Below are 16,358 nucleotides of genomic sequence, written 5' to 3' on the forward strand. Positions count from 1 at the left end.
CGGATGTTGCAGGTTGCGTACTTAAAAGCATGACATCATCTCTACGAGGGCTTTGGCGATGGGCAGATTTGATGCAGATGGCAGGGATACGCACACAACATACAATGTGTAATTGCTTCAGTTTTACAGATATAAATATTTGTAATGTATACAAGGATGACTTTGGCACAAATTTATAGGGCGCACGGATCTTCTGGGATTCTGCGTCCAAAAATAAATGCAGATGTTGTCACCACACACAAGCAGCATTGACAGTGTACATAATGTATATGATGTATTGTATACGCCATATTAAACAGTACATGTATAAGACATTTGTATTAAATTACTAAATGCATTCACCACGACTTAGTATTTTCTCTGTTGTCTCTGTAATTATAATAAATGGGGCTAAAATAAATAAAACCATAGCAATTTTAACTCATTCGGAAAACATTGTTACTAGTAACCTCCTTGGTTCCAGATATTAACTGAAACCAGAGCATGTCGTGAAATCATTAGATGACCTGAGGTTCTTGGCGCCTCGTGACATTTCAGTTCCGGGTCAAACGGAAAATCAACAAAAGTTGCGCAAGAATTACGAAAAAATAAACTCCGCCAACCAGCCACCAAGTCAAAGTAGACAAATGAAAGTTTAAGTAGCCAAAGAAATGTCGCAAGCGTTATCACGGAAGTTATAATATTAATTGTGTTGGCAGATCACTAACTGTCATTTTACTCTTTCCCGTTGCACTCTGATTCTCGAAATAACTGGGAAAGCTAGACGTAAACATGGAGTTTTGTGTGACTTCAGCACTCATAGGTATATCACTTTATATGGTGATACAGGGACTGCGCTTTATATTTGCGGATGCTGACTTTACTTTGCTTTGGGCGAGCATGATGGGGAGGAAACCAGGTAAACCATATTCTCTTGACCTCAGGTATATTGATTTGTCAATGTCTGCTAGTTGCAAATAGAAATACACCAACAATATTAAACAATTTCCCCTTTGCAGCAGGGAGATTTATATTAAATCGTGTAGTGACAGTAATAATTTCAAGTTGGATGTAGGGTAGAGTTCACTGAAATGTAGACTCTGATCCACTACATCAGGTGTTTGTAGGGTAAAGTTCACCAAGACTATCGTGTAGTGGTCTCTGATCCTTTCCTCAGAGTTTTTCTTTTGCTCTTTAATCCTAGCATGTTAGCAAAATATCCTTGAAGTCAAGACATGTTTCCTTTAGGGGTCAATAGATGAAATGGCTACCATGAAAAACAAGCACAAAGTCTAATACGTGTGTAGTGTCATAATCGTGAAATAGGCACTCTGATTTCCTGTAGAGACTGAGCTGAAGGGGCTGGTGGTGTGGATTACCGGAGCCTCAAGTGGCATCGGAGAGGAACTTGCGTATCAACTGGCTGGATGTGGCTCTTCCTTGATCCTGTCTGCTCGCCGCACTGATGAGCTCAATAGGGTGAAACTTGGCTGCTTGAGTAAGTTCATGTTTCAGGGGATTTTGGCCAATGTAATGTGAAAACATTGTATTGTCTCGATTCCTTTAAATTAAAATACAAAAACTATGCTTTCACTCAAACATACCACTACTAGCTGTTATTTGCATAGACATGATGTTTTTGCCGCATACCATTATGTAGATTATTTGTCCTGGTGAAGAATACGCGCCAATTTGTTATATATATATATATTTTTTTTTTCTTCTAGAATGTTCGGATTTACAAGATGAGGATATTCTTGTTCTTCCGCTTGATTTGTTGGAGAGGGAATCTCATGATGCCAAAACCAAAGCAGCATTCCAGCACTTTGGCAGGGTAAGGAAAGCAGCCCGTGGTTATTAACGATAACCCTTCTTTCACCCCCTATTAAGCATTAGCTCACATCAATTACTAAAGGGTTGAGTACATTTCCAGACATTTGTATGCTCGGACACTTTTAGCATTCACATCATAGTTTTGTCTTACTTGTATTGGATAGACAAGACATTGTATTCTATAGACATTACTGCCAACCAAATCCCAATGACAGAGATAACGGAACCACAGTGAACGCAATGGTATGAGAGCATGAGATATGTTGCCTCAGTTGCGACATGTTTTGCTTTATGATTACCCAAACATCCTCTTTTTCAAAAAGACGACTCCCAACAACGGAAAGAGTATTTCCCCTCAGAACTCTTTGCTTTGTTCCCATGGCCTCCTCTGCATGCTTGTTTAGATCGACATCCTGATTAATAATGGAGGACGGAGCCAGCGTTCCCTGTTCGTAGAGACCAGTGTGGATGTTTACCAGGCCTTGATGGACCTCAACTACCTGGGAACGGTGTCGCTCACCAGGCAGGTGTTGCTCCACATGACACAGAGAGGCACTGGCAGCATTGTGACCATCAGCAGTGTGGCTGGCCTTATCGGGGTACCGCTGTCAACAGGGTACTCTGCCAGCAAACATGCTCTACAGGTAAGGAGGAACAACCCCTTTCTGCTTTGTGCCTCATAACACTAACCACCCACAAGAACTAAAGGGTACAAAACTAACTTGATCCGCACCCCAAGGTTGTCTTGAAAGCATTTTTGGGTTTGGGTTTAGTTTGACAATTTTCTGCAAATGTCTGTAGGCTGGAATTCATGGCTCTATGCTGCGTCATGGCCACTGAAGTGATGCTTTCCCTGACTTGTTCCTACCCTGCTATCCACAGGGCTTCTTCAACTCTCTCCGCACAGAGCTGTCTGACCACCCAAAGATACTCATTAGCACTGTCTGTCCAGGGCCTGTTCAGTCACAGGTAGTCCAGAATGCTTTCACTCATACATTGGAAAAGGTAGGTTTTGCTTTCAGATTGTGCTTTTTTTTTTGTCGGTCACAGATGAATACGTTGTGTTGTGTATTCTGCGAAGAAATGTAAACAAATTAATTCATGGGTGCATAATGTATACTATTATACCTCTATCATCATTTCAGGTGTGTGTACTTAGGTAGATTAAAATGTTGATGTAGGCTGTGGACTGAATGCAGTTAAAGCTTAGGTCATTAGTCCTGCATCCCTTCTGCTGGGGGAAGAAGTCCCGCTCTTTTCAAACCAAGAACATCAGACTGCACTGGAGGTGTTAATAGGCCTCTCACTCCACTCACGGCTGCTTCAGTCCATAAGATCTCCCTATTCTTCTTCTGTCGTCACCCCAGTCAGTGTCCTCAGCAGCAGGGGACCAGCAACACAAGATGCCCACCAGTCGATGTGTGCGTCTCATCCTGGTGGGCATGGCCAACGGCATCAAGGAGATGTGGATAGCCCAGCAGCCCTTTCTCTTGTTGTACTACGTGTGGCAGTACGTGCCCACCCTGGCCTGGTACCTCACAAACCGCCTGGGCAAGAAGAGGGTGGAGAACTTCAAAGCTGGCCTGGTAGGTACCTTCCCTTTATCAACATGGGGAGACGCTCTCCTGGGCACTGACTGGACTAGTCCTTCACGAGGATTCGTTGGAGGGTCGTTATTGTCACGTCTGTGTCGGCGCGGCCTTGCTGACGCAGGTTGACCTTGCCTTTCCAGACCTGGGACTGGGAGGCAAACTGAAAAACTGCCTGGAAATATCAGAGTAAAGCAGTGTTTAGAGCTGTCTCTTAACAGCTGGGGGTCCAGCTGGTACTGACCTTGCTGCTGTCTGATAAAGAGAGAGGGGGGGGGGGGCAAGGGTCTGACAGTGAGCAAGACTGCTGCCTGGCGGCACTGATGGACAGACTGACTGACCAGTGGGTCTGTTGGCCTCTGCTGGACAGTGACAGCTGAGGGCCACTCAGAAAGGTTACATTTTAACTGGCCAGACATCTTACTGTCACAGGATTGAGACAATGTCACCCTCAGCACTGTGACTCGTGTTGGAGAACTGTTACGGTGCACACAGAGGTTGTGTGCCGTTTCTGTTTTCTGAGAATGGGCTTTTGTTGGATTATGACATCCTTACGAATGTCATTGTCATTACCCTTAGTCTGTGACTTTAAGGTCATGAAGATAATACAGTACAATAGTGGTAACACAATGGCGACAAGACTGAATGCATTATTAGGTTTATTAATGCTGAATTTCACTTGACTAGACATGCGTGATATTGAATTCCGAGTGCTGTGTGTTGGCTATTGTCCTAAACTAGACGATTTACGTCTTTTCTTTCCAGGATGCAGACTCTGCTTACTTCACAAAGCCCAAGGTCAAAACCCCATGAATAGCACATTTTGAAGAGGTAAAATATGTTGTTGCCTTCGTAATTGTTGAATTAGAAATGGAGTCTGTTAATAGCCCCAGCAGCTACTTGCTTTTAAGCTGAAAGGAAAGGGCTTTAGGATAGCTTGAAAGGCTGACAGCTTTCACATGACAGAAGTGGATGGAAGGGTTGAGATGGAAGCACTTACAGGCTGTGCAACTTCCCAACTAACGCATGGTTTTGAAAATTGGATTTGTATCTCAGTTTTGACTGGACTAGTCTCTTTCAAATAATTTTATTACGTATATACAGTTACATATATAAAATCAACAATATATACAGGAGACTATGGCAAATTCAATTTATTTGACTGTCTTCAACTGTAAACATGTTAACTGTAAACAAAGGATAGCAAACATGTACTAACCACATAACAAATACTGCAAGACAAACCCAAGGCACATCCTTGAATTGTACACTTTCTAACAAAACAGGTAGTCCCTTTTGTTGCATTTGGGGACATTTCAGATCTATACGGGTAAGAAAACATCTGCAAAATAAGTGATGAAGTTGAAAGCACTGTGCAGCTTGGTGTTCTCTGAGGAGGAGACGGGGGAGGAACTGATCACGTGACGCACGCACAAAAACACATCTGCCCTGCGGGGGAAACACCTGAATCCGCATTATAAGCTTTGTGACTGCTCCATGTGTAAGATGATTAAAGTCGAATCATTCCGATCAAGCGTGTCCCTTGTCTTGTACTTTTGAATGTTCAGATGTCACAGATTAGATCAAAGAAACTAGCAAACTTTAAATGAATCATCATTGACATGTTAGTAGTTGTGCTCTGGTTCCAGCATTTTGATTTGATCTGTCATACGAATGGCTCGTAGGACTTTATGACGCAGCCCGACGCTCCTCCCTGGAGGCTCCTCCCCCCCCCCCCCATCGGAAGGCTGGGGAGAGGGGGAGGCAGGTGTGGAGAAGGAGCCTGGGGAGCCAGGAGTGTGGTGCTGGGGGGCTGGGGGGGTCATAGGCAGGGGAGGTGCAGGGGGGCGGAGGAGTAGATGGGGTATCCCAGGGGTGGGTCTGCAGCCTGGACGGTGAGGTTCCTCAGCATGATGGGGTGGGCCTGGATGCTGTAGCGCTCCTCGTCGTCGTTGGTGGCGTACAGCAGCTCCCAGGACAGGTTGGCCCACTGCCCTCGCACCCCCTCTCCGTTTAGGCTTCCCACCTGCACCAGCTGCTCCTGCAGGGACAGCACCCGGCCCGTGTACGTGCCCTGCAGACAGGAGGACACCAACAAAGCTCAAACTTCAATTTCACACACACAAAAAGCTTTCACTGCATCATCATGACAGGAGATCAAATATCACGAGGAGATCAACTATGTGAAAAGGTTAATTGTGTACGTTTGTTTGTGTGCGTGTTACCATAGCTGTGTGGTGGACTGGTTGCCATGGTGGCTAACCGACTCGTGTGATAAGACCGACACAGGGGGTAAGGGTGCACTTGTTTGGTTACCATGGTGAGGTCATGGCCCAGTGAAAAGAGGAAGGGCTTCTCCTGCAGGATGCTGTCCTGCCAGCCTCGCTCTGCCACCAGGCCGATGTACCAGTCCCTGTCGTACTCCTCCAGGGTGCTGAACACCTCCTCTGGGGTCTCCATGGGCCCCAGGCTGGCCTGGTCGAACAGCAGCTTAAAACTGAACCTGCAGACAGAAGCACCACGGTGACGCTTGAGGTGAAACTAAGGGCACTGAATCCTGAAGATTCCCACAACAAATACAAAGCACGGTGTGTCTGTGTGTGTATTAAATTACTCTCGGCTTCACGGGTCTTCATACCTGAAAGCCTTTAGTGCAAGCTGGTAGAGTTCTTTACTGTTGGACAGCCAGTCCAGCCCTTCTGTCCAGGGCACATCTCCGCAGTAGAGCCTGTAGACGTAGCTGGGGCTGGTGAAGGAGGATTCTGCTCCCAGGGATATGAGGCAGGACAAGGCCACCTGCGCATGAAGCTCCCGCAGTCCCTCGTCCTCCTTCAGGGCCTTGGTCATGTCCTCCAAGGCCTCGCCCTGAAGGAGCAGGCCGAAGCGGCCCAGCGCAAACCTGAACCAGTCCTCCGGGAACAGGGGCCGGAGCCCCAGCAGACGGGAGGGCAGCAGGGGGGCCGTCCTCCAGCCCGAGGGCAGGCTAAACAGCTCGGAGTGGGGGCAGCTGAAGCTGAGATGCGTGGTGGGGCCAAGGCCGAGGGCGTCTGAGAGGCCCCCGGGGTTCCGGCCCTTGTCCACGGCCGGGAGGCCGAGACCCAGCCCCAGAGGCTGCAGAGGCTGCAGGGCAGACAAGGCCATGTTCTCAAACAAGCTGTCCATCTCCACAGAGCCGGGCAGGGAGGGGCCCGTCTGCATGACTGTGTGTCCCAACTGGGCCTCCGTACTCACCAGCGCCACCGTCCGCCTGGCCGGCTGAGGCCCGAACAAATCGTCCTCGTCGGACCAGTCGCCAAAGGAAGTGAGGCTGGAGCTGTCGCGCCTGAACTTGAGAGACGACACGTTTGACTCGACCACGACCGCCTCGGCCGGCTGGGTGCACGTGGACTGGGCCGGCTGGGAGGACTGGGACCTCCTGCCCCCGGCCCCCTCCTCGGGGCCCCAGGTAAAGCCCTGGTGGGCCCTCTGGACGCAGTGCCTCAGCAGCAGCCAGATCAGGGTTTTCAGGAAGTCGTCCTGGAGCGTCCGTAAGTTGTCATGCGAGTCGATGATGCCGGAGAGCACGTTGCGGGCGTCTGAGTAGACCCTCACGGGCAGCACGGCGCAGGGGGTGAGGGCGTTGCCCCAGTGCATGTTGAGACGCTGGGTGAGCCCCAAGCGCTCCGGGCGCTCGAAGGCCCCCTCGAAGACTTCGTCCACCCTGCGTGCCTCCACCGTGTGGCAGGAGGTCTCCTGAAGCTCCAGCCCCTGTGGAACAACACAACGGCACCTCTCCTGACACACCTCACAACGCATCTCAGCAAGACTTTAACCCCTTCACACCTTAGAACATCGTGGATGTAGCGCGGGGAGGAGGGGGGGGGGGGTGGCCTCGTACCTTGATGTTGACCGTGAGGTATCCGTACCCTCGCTCGAGGATCACGATCCACACAACGCGGTCCTGGAAGCGCCCCAGGAAGTGAGAACCAGGGGACAGGGACCCTGAGGAGGACGGCAGACAAACCCGTCAGCTGGGGGGGAACAGCCCCGCCGCTGTCTGTTGCTGGGGCAACTCCACAAAGCTCAAACTGTAGCCAATCACAGCAGATTATTGTTGTGGCCTTTGAAAGGTTTCCTGATGTTGACACACAAATCCATAAGTTATGCTATCACAGGACGAACAGTCAAAAAGATGTTGCGGACCGGGGAAATGCGACGAGGAATGTGGAGACACACGGCCTATACATAAATAAGTGCCCTCTGGTCACACAAACCTTTCATTTTGCATCAGTAGCGAGTCTGACGTCTGACTGAGGATAACTGTGCTGGATGAGCTGTAGGGTGACGCTTCCCATTTCAGTTGTACAGGAAGGTCATGATCCAGTTTAAACCGGCTGACTGCACAGACATCTAAATATTGAATTCCTCCTTCTCTGCCTTGGTTTTCCATTAGACTCTAAATATTAATTCCTCTTACGAGATTAGACTTCGGGAATTTCTACAGGGAGAAGGTTTCATCTCTGGGTGACAAGGGAATGACGACAGACGTTTTTTGGGGGGGTGAAATGGAAGTGGCAGTAGGATGGTAGCTTCTTGTTTAAAGTTTGACTCGTGTTCTCGGGGCGCAGGGATAATGTCATGTCCCGAAGCGATATCTGGGAATAGTCCCAGACAGCGCCCTGCGAAGGGAAGTGACACGCTGTGCGTTCTGCAGTCCTGCTCTGTGCTCACTGATGCAGATCTCCCAATGTCACAGAGGGGGCACCAGAGATAACTACACCCTCCCTCCCTCCCTCCTCCCCTCCCTCCTTCCCCCCTCACTCCTTCCCCCCCTCACTCCTTCCCCCCTCACTGCTTCTCCCCTCCCTCACTCCTTCCCCCCTCACTGCTTCCCCCCTCCCTCACTCCTTCCCCCCTCACTCCATCCTCCCCAGACTGCAAGCATCAAAAGACCCAACAAGCCCTCGGCTTGAATTATATATCAGGGCCAAGGCACCCCCAGCTAGCCAAGAAAACAATAAGATTGAGCGATGACATCACTGACTACAGCTGCCTCATCCTTTTGTTTGTTGTCATCAAGCCATAAATAATTAAGCTAGAATGTTTCTCTCTCTCTCTCTCTCTCCCCCCCTCCCCCCTCCCCCCTCCCAACAGCAAATAGAACGCTGTGCAGAATATTTTCGTAGCGGCTCCAGTTGGCTTTTGAATATCACGCGGTTAATGGCGTGGAAACGTTTGGATGTAATGAATACAGATCAGAGCGGTTTTGTTCGGGTCACTTCACAGGAAGCACAACTGGATCCTGCAAGCTTGCGCTCCCGCCGGCGGCTGCAGTCAACGCCCCACAACAACAACATTCATCCCTGTATGAAACCAGAGGCATCGCCCGGTCCCTTCATCTGCATAGCCTCCCTGTTCGACCCATCTGAAAGTTCATGGTGTCGTTGCGATTATGAGTCAACATGCGCAGGATGAATACAGGCAACCTTGAGTGGAATACTCTATTAACACCTCGAGTGCAATCCGATGTTCTTAATGCTGTTGGCTGCGAAAGAGCGTAACTTCCACAAACAGCAGAGGGAAAGGCAGGACTAATCACCTATCTTCTACTGCATTCAGGCCAAAGACTACATACTATTTTTTATCTATGAAGACAGTCACCTGAAACTATGATGGAGGTGTAATAGTGTGGAGGTGTGCACCTCATAAATGATACTATTCACCAGTGAACTAAAGTACAGTTATTCATATTTTCCGTCATATATATATTAATAATATCCTACTTGAGACAGGTTCTGAATAATCGACCAAACAACATCACTAACCCTAAAACTCTCAAGTGACAAATTGAGAAGAAGTGACGCGAGTTGCGTTGACTAACCCAGCGATCCTGCGGCGAAGCCAGTCCTCAGAGCGTCAGCCAAGCTCCTGCTCATCTGCTGGTAGTAGACGGAGTCGGGACAGGGGCAGGCGGTGCCCACGGGGCCAGGCCAGCTGCGCTGAGGCCGGGGGAAGCCCACCAGGAAGATGGGCAGGGTGAAGAGGGGCAGGAGGGGCGCGGACAGCAGGGCTGACAGGGCCACCACCGAGAGCAGCAGTGGGCACAGGGAGGCGTTCAGGGCCAGGAGGGCGCCGGCAGACTGCCGCCGCTGTTTCTTCTCCGTCCAGGACGTCACCAGCACCGTCAGCGTGAACTTCAGCTTGGCCAGAAACTGCACCAGCCTGTCACTCAGTAGGCCCACCTGGGTCACACACACACACACACAGACACCTTAAAGCTTCAGGATTGTTCCAGGGACTACAACCATTTTTTTTAATGATCTGAAGTTGTGATTGGTCATTTCAGATGTCATGACATGCAGAAGGTGTTACCAAGAGGAGCTGGACGCCTGTACCCAGGAAGTCCCAGCCTGGCAGCTTCCTGTCCCCAGCAGCCAGCCTCACAGACACCACCACCGCCATCTGCAGCAGGGCCTCCTCAGAGCTCTGCCACACCTGCGGAAAGGGGAAGTCAGAAAAGCCCTTGTTGGATGAACCTTTTCGTGGAGTATGTCCCAGCCATAAGTCATGCTGTGTATTGAGAAAACGGTGTGTACCACTCGGAAGGCCCGGGTGAACCCCACGCTGAGGGAAGCTGAGTGGAGCTTCAGCAGAGAGCTGTCCATCGCCAGGAAAGCAATCATTGCGAAAGGAGACACTGCAAGTTGAACATTAGGATTAGCTCCTCGTGTAATAAAACATGCAAACATTTGTTTCACATTTTCCTTCAACAATCAGATAATATATGTATATATTCAATTCAATATATATTATATATTCAAAGTGTGACAGTGAAGGCAGGGAGAGAGGGGAAGACATGCAGCACAGGGTCCAGGAGGGGAAGACATGCAGCACAGGGTCCAGGAGGGGAAGACATGCAGCACAGGGTCCAGGAGAGGAAGACATGCAGCACAGGGTCCAGGAGAGGAAGACATGCAGCACAGGGTCCAGGAGAGGAAGACATGCAGCACAGGGTCCATACACGCTACACATACACTTACCAGTGAAATATACAACGAGAAAGATGAACTCACCTAGATTGAGCAGAACTCTCCTGATGGTCCCAGCCACATGAAGGCCTCTGCTCCTCTGCCTGAACCCCTGCACACTGGCCCTCCCTCTGGGGTAGAGGGGGTTGAGGAACATCCCTCCACACACGTACGCTCCCTGGATCTCTCGGAGGGCCCAGCACAGTACGAAGAGGAGGATCAGGAGGTAGCTCACAGCAGCCTGAGGGGCCCACGCCAGAATCTGGGTCTGGGTCTGGTTCTGGAACTGGGCGGGATGCAGGAAATGATGTAAGAGTCCTGCCTCTGTCATGGCCGCCAGCAGCAGGCCCAGGTAGAGGAGCAGTTCTTTCACTCCTAGACGCCATCCAAAGGAGCAGGGAGGGGTGGGTGAAGACTCCCGAGGCCATCCATCTTTCCCACGGGCTGCCCTGGATCCCACACAGAGGGTCCCCAGCTGGCTGAAGTCTAGACTCAGCAGGAAACCCATGGAGATGGTGAACAGGACCACACCCAGAGTGGACGGGATGAAAAAGGTACAAACTGCTACGATGATAGAAACAGCAAACATCAGCAACAACCTGCAGAACACAGACAGCAAAGAATAAGAGGCTGGCCAAGGCCAGAAAACAATCAACAGTTTTTTTAAAACAAGATTTTAATAAATGCAAAGACTATAAGGCCAATGTCACAAGTTGAAAAATCCACTGGATCCAAAGGGGTGGAATATGGAACTGATTTACGACGACAAAAGTGTAGGACATTTGGGGTTGACCAGCGTTGTACCTTAAGTTGCTAGACATGGGAGAACCACCGAGACCAAACACCAGGGACTGCTCCATGGCCCAGAGGAGCAGAGCGTCCAGGGGAGACAGCATGCCCAGGGCCCATAGCAGAGGCAGCAGGAGGAACAACACATGGAGGACCTGACTGATCAGCTGCAACTCCGGTACTGGACCTACAAACCTTCATGGATGAGAGTCATGAGTGAGAGGCGCGAAACAACAGAGCATTACCACATACTTTCTAAAATATATAGATTTATACAAAGTAGGGTCCAAAAGTCTGAGACGATTAGTCAGCTACTTCTATTTAGCATTAGTTTTGACTGTAATGCTTAAAAAAATATATGATAATGTCAGCTTTAACAAATTGAGTGAAAAGTTGAATCTCTGAAAAATCTACATACATTTCAGAATATCTTAGTGTTTGATATGACAATTTGCTTGACAGTGTGCATCGACTCCACAAATGTGTGCAAAACCCGATGACCCACATTGTTCCAGAGAGATTCTTGTGACTTAAATTCCCTCATTACACATTCAACGTAATCTCACGACGTTTGGACCCTATCGTATAAATATATATTTTACAGTGTTTTAATGTGGGCATAAGAATCTACTAAGTGAACCGATGTAATGTAAATGTTTAAATCGTCTCTGACCTATCAGCCAGATCCACTGCAATGAAAGTCAAGATGTAGAGGGGCCGGGTGAGAGGAGAGATCTCGTAGGTGTCCTGTGCCTGGAATGTGGCCGTCTCTGTGGCTGTGTTGACAATGAGCGAGTACTCTGCTATGCACAAGGTGACCCAGCTGAGGACGAACACCACCAGGGCCACACCCACACTGCCATACAGGGCAGTCAGCCTGCCCAGGAGCACGTACCACGTCCCGAAGCCACACAGGACCCCGGCCAGGACGGTGTGGAGCACCACGTTCAGCCCGAACCTCTTCCCAGGGGCGATGAACCTGACCGTCTCTGGGCCCACACAGTGGGTGAACTCCACCTCCTCCTCGTCAGCCAGGATGTTGGGCGCTCCCAAACGCTCCACTGTGCCCGTTCTCCTGGCAGCGTTCAGCGCCAAGGACTGGACCACCACCGCAGCCCCGAGCATCAGCATGCCAGAGAGCACTGCCGCGTGGAGCTCGGCGAGCAGGTGCAGCTGGCACAGAAGCGTCCCGATGCCACCAAACAGCCATGGCGTCAGGAACAACACCGCCTGGTTGACGTAGACATAAGGTGGGGCGCAGTAGCCCAACTTGAAACGAGGACCCCCCAATATGGTCTGAGGGAACCGCTTCCAGAAAAACTCCTGTTTGTATTCGTTGAGCAGGGGCACATCTGGCCCCATCCTGACCATGCCCTGGGCGGGTGCAGCCAAGTCATCTCCCCGGAGCTGCAGGTAGCGTCAGAGTCATCCTACTAGTCCGGAAACAAAGAATGTTAATCTAAACGGTCCTTGAATCAACACACCCATATGGTAACCGATTGTTGACTTTCACCATGGTAGCCTTTGCTGCATTGTCGAAGTTAATCATTTATCTCTTCCTAGAGTTTTGTCGTTACATTGCTAACGTGAAGAGGGATGGTGACAACGAAGTATCGTTGCAAGCTGCCTGGATACTGAGAAAAAACAGCTTTGAAGCCGTTGCAGCAACAAGCATTGTTGAAGACTAAAGGGCTTTTAGTCAACAACAATCATCTTTGGCTTGACAGGGGTAACCAACACTGACTATCTACACTGACAATAATTGCACCATTGTTTAACCGTCAGACACATCGAAGCGGACCTGTATGACTTTCTTACGTGTTTACATGGCAACATTTCAATCGTAATCTGCCTAGCTAGACAGGCTACAACAGGCAAGATAAAGCAGTTGTTACAATGTTTATTTAAGGCATCGAATTCATAGAATAGTAGCGATCTAGCGCTGCTTGGCTAGCTAGCTACTGTCATGAGTGGGTTGCCATGAAAACCCAAGCAGCGGAGCATTAGCAGTAACGTATCGTTAAGACGTTAGACAAGCTACTGTTAATTTACTGTCTGTACTATCTAGCCAATCTACAAACTTACCTAGCTACGAAAGCACGGGCATTTTTCCAACCGGGTGTCTTTTCATGTGAAATACATACATAAAGTTAGGCTAGGTAACAATGCGACGGTGACAGTCACAGCTGGTATTTAAAAGCTAGCTAGCTAACGTTATCTTAAAAGCTTGCTAGCAAGGCGAACGACAACAAAATGAAGCACAACTTGGTCATCAGTGGGCGGGTCTGGTATCTATGTTGCGACCAATCAATGGGTAGGGAGGACAGACCTGTTTTATACTCAAATTCCGGAAATAATGTTTTAATAGCTGCCCTCTAGCAAAGTATGTCTTTTTGTATTGGGTAACTAAAATTCACATACATTTTGAAATGTATGAGTTTTATGCATAGTTTCATGGTTGCTCATTTTACCTGGCATTACGGTACTTCCGCTTAACGCTACTTCCGTTATGTGGATTGGTTACATTTAAATGTATTAAATAAAACGCGGCATATTTTATACATATTTGTAGTAGTTTTCTAAAGAGCTGAATCCCGTTGCGATACTGATTTGAAAACGGATAGGTGAAGTTTGTGTATGCAACAAAACATGCTATATTTGATCACCTTGGGCCATTCAGATGATTCAAAAATGATGAATTGGTCACACTTCTCTATGGTCATTGGTCAGGGGGGTTTAGACTGGCCCAGTAGGCATCACCTGGAACAACTGGACTTATTTCCACCGTTCAATAACAAGTCTTCGATCTTGTTATTTCAGTTTCATGTAAAGCATAATGGGTTACTCACTTCAAACATGACTTTTTGCTTCACTAAATTAACAACAGTATAGGCAAAGTATTGAAGATCATATCAGCTGTTTTGCTTATTAATGGTTGAAATTAGATGAACAATATTGCTTTTGATGGTGTTTGGAACTCCAAGTGTGGTTTACCGCCATATTTCTGTCACACACCTTCACGTGCATCCTTACAGTAGCTGCAACAGCAATCATGACAGCAGATCAGCACGAGTAGAATGGTGATAAGTCAGGTAATGTATTTTAACTTCTCGTTTTCCGTTTGTGCATTATACTCAATCTCAACTGAATTCGATCTCTATCCCAGAGTTGGGTACGTGTTGTAGCCTACGTGCATGGACATGTTAATCCGTGCAAACATTTCATTATCATGGTTACAGTAGGCCTACGACTCATTAACTCAAATTACATTTAAATCAATTGTATTTGATCGTTTTATACGTAACCTACTTTGATCCATCATCGTCGGAATCTAGACTTGAATTTATTTAGTTCACTGATATCTCAAACAAGGCATCACTAGTAAACAAGTCTCTCAGATACAACGAGATTGAAAAGACAACTCTTGGTATAAAAAATAATAATTAAAAAGCAATATTAATATACAAGATCAAATGAAACCTTATATCTTTTTTTGTTGTTGTGGTAAAATCCATCCACATAACAAAGGGATTTAGAGCCCCACCTTATCCATTTCCCACAAAGCAATGAAAAGCACATCCATCTGTGTATCCATAATTACACCAACAATGCACTTGTCTGTGGTCCTCATCTCAAATATTGTTTTACCTTGGCACTGGTGACTGTTTAAATCCTTAAGATTATGTGCTTACCCCCAAAAGACACAAAGGATTACAAATGTTGATATTAGATTTGAACTCCAAGTTATCGTCTTTTTAATACAAAGTAACAAATCCTCTGTGTCTTTTATTATTTCAATATAATGAAAGTGATTGAATTTGAAGAAATCCGCTGCCATCAGATGTCTGTTTTGGGGTGAGAGAAGAAAGAAAAGGCCGGAGAGGAGGAGGATGAGATCAAGGAAGACGGCTATAACTTCAACACAAAGAAAGACTGTAATCTGATGTAAAGGAGATTAGAATTGTTTTTGGTGAAGGCTCAGAAATAGGATTGGAAAATACTGTTTCGTCATCCCACAATATACAATTTACGCCCCATGTAAAGTACAGAAAGATCCCCAGCAGTCATAACAACCAATATGACTCACTGTAATCCTGTCTCAGAATACAGTCTGTTCCTCACTGTTCAGTTGTGTATCTGGCTGGTATCCCAATGTTCAGAGTATGGATATAAACATGAATATCATAAAAAAGCAGCACTAATGCAAATAATAAAGCTGTTTCACGGCAAAGAAAAGATAAAGAAAGGGGAGGTTAGTGCCCAAGACATCTATTCACGATTGCATGTCTGAGCTATGCTTGATCTTATATGACTAGATTTGAAGTGGGACATAGAAGCCAGTTTGGACATGTATATACTTGTGTAATTCAAGAATATTTGGCTTCTCCATGTGAACAACTGTGGATGTTTGAAGATAGAGTAAATATCACTTTGCTCTAAAGACTAGATAGCAGCAGCTTTTCACCCTTGAAGAGCCAACATTTTTTTCTGATAAATATCAACACACAGCCCAAGCATTTTCCACCCCAGTTCTATTATCACTGTCGCTCGTCCTTTTGTGTGCATTTTCTTTCTCTCACTTTCCTCAATTCTAACACAGGGATTCAGAGGGAAATGAATTACTTTGAACTGACAAGCCACAACAATCACTAAATGACAGATTTGTAGAGAGGGCATTATGTCAAGATTGTGTTTGAATGGGGTATACTTGTGGAGCAGCAAAATGAATACGGAACATAATATGCGCCTTTAGAACATAAATCCATTCAGATTTCAATCACATGTGCTTTGATAAAACTCCCTTGGTTGCCATAGTAAAATACAATTTCATTTTTTCATTACTGCCATTCCGGAAAGGAAAACAGATTGAGACGACAGTAATTGTAGTGCGTACCGCCTAAAAAAAAAAGCTTGAAAAAAAGCTTGTAAAAAAGCTTGGATAAACAATAACATGCCAATACCTGTATTGTGTACTCAATGTTGGTGACTGGCTTTAAACATCTATTGACATCCTCAACCATCTCACTTCACCCCCAACCCCCAACTCCATGCATATGAACCTGAGTAGATAGCACAGAAAACATGGTCCATTCAGCAATTATTCACAGAGTCTTGGACTAATGGCACATTGAATGCACAGCCACAGCAGAATGTAGGGAGT

General features: G+C 47.3%; 2 protein-coding genes and 1 long non-coding RNA gene across 5 annotated transcripts; 2 read left to right on the plus strand and 1 right to left on the minus strand.

Annotated features, from left to right (window-relative positions):
- The first annotated feature begins 548 nt into the window (after positions 1-548).
- On the plus strand, positions 549-4,935 carry dhrs7 (dehydrogenase/reductase (SDR family) member 7). Its single transcript, XM_084680828.1, has 8 exons — positions 549-898; positions 1,325-1,477; positions 1,707-1,813; positions 2,217-2,456; positions 2,695-2,817; positions 3,180-3,398; positions 4,167-4,232; positions 4,688-4,935. The coding sequence occupies exons 1-7, from the start codon at positions 772-774 to the stop codon at positions 4,212-4,214; spliced, it is 1,017 nt and encodes a 338-aa protein (XP_084536954.1). The 5' UTR covers positions 549-771; the 3' UTR covers positions 4,215-4,232; positions 4,688-4,935.
- pcnx4 (pecanex 4) lies at positions 4,834-13,586 on the minus strand. Of its 3 annotated transcripts, XM_084680701.1 has the most exons (12): positions 13,283-13,584; positions 11,871-12,630; positions 11,213-11,392; positions 10,454-11,007; positions 9,977-10,077; positions 9,753-9,875; positions 9,262-9,622; positions 7,279-7,382; positions 6,633-7,148; positions 6,040-6,521; positions 5,718-5,904; positions 4,834-5,475 (listed from the first exon to the last, which is right to left on the minus strand). In XM_084680701.1, exons 2-12 carry the CDS (start codon positions 12,566-12,568, stop codon positions 5,224-5,226), a joined length of 3,558 nt encoding a protein of 1,185 aa, XP_084536827.1. In that variant the 5' UTR covers positions 12,569-12,630; positions 13,283-13,584; the 3' UTR covers positions 4,834-5,223. The 3 variants fall into 3 exon arrangements, with proteins under 3 accessions (XP_084536827.1, XP_084536819.1, XP_084536810.1); XM_084680693.1 differs by having other exon boundaries at positions 6,040-7,148; positions 11,871-12,627; positions 13,283-13,586; XM_084680684.1 differs by having other exon boundaries at positions 6,040-7,148; positions 13,283-13,586.
- A 498-nt stretch (positions 13,587-14,084) lies between these two features.
- Positions 14,085-15,323, plus strand: LOC146300105 (uncharacterized). Its single transcript, XR_014732126.1, has 2 exons — positions 14,085-14,289; positions 15,007-15,323. It is a non-coding gene; the product is annotated as an uncharacterized LOC146300105 (long non-coding RNA).
- The last annotated feature ends 1,035 nt before the right edge of the window (positions 15,324-16,358 follow it).

This window comes from Hypomesus nipponensis, chromosome 3 (genome assembly GCF_054491055.1).
Source record: "Hypomesus nipponensis isolate SF chromosome 3, ASM5449105v1, whole genome shotgun sequence".
Lineage (NCBI taxonomy): Eukaryota > Metazoa > Chordata > Actinopteri > Osmeriformes > Osmeridae > Hypomesus > Hypomesus nipponensis.

Bases quoted from the DNA above. Each gene is read 5' to 3' on its own strand.
- dhrs7 (XM_084680828.1), top strand. From the start codon at position 772: ATGGAGTTTTGTGTGACTTCAGCACTCATAGGTATATCACTTTATATG. The intron at 1,814-2,216 runs GTAAGGAAAGCA...ATGCTTGTTTAG, and splicing joins CATTCCAGCACTTTGGCAGG to ATCGACATCCTGATTAATAA. The intron at 2,818-3,179 runs GTAGGTTTTGCT...TCGTCACCCCAG, and splicing joins TCACTCATACATTGGAAAAG to TCAGTGTCCTCAGCAGCAGG.
- pcnx4 (XM_084680693.1), bottom strand. From the start codon at position 12,568: ATGGTCAGGATGGGGCCAGATGTGCCCCTGCTCAACGAATACAAACAG. The intron at 7,149-7,278 runs GTACGAGGCCAC...GTTGTTCCACAG, and splicing joins ACCTCACGGTCAACATCAAG to GGGCTGGAGCTTCAGGAGAC. The intron at 5,476-5,717 runs GTAACCAAACAA...TCCTGTCTGCAG, and splicing joins TGGGCCATGACCTCACCATG to GGCACGTACACGGGCCGGGT.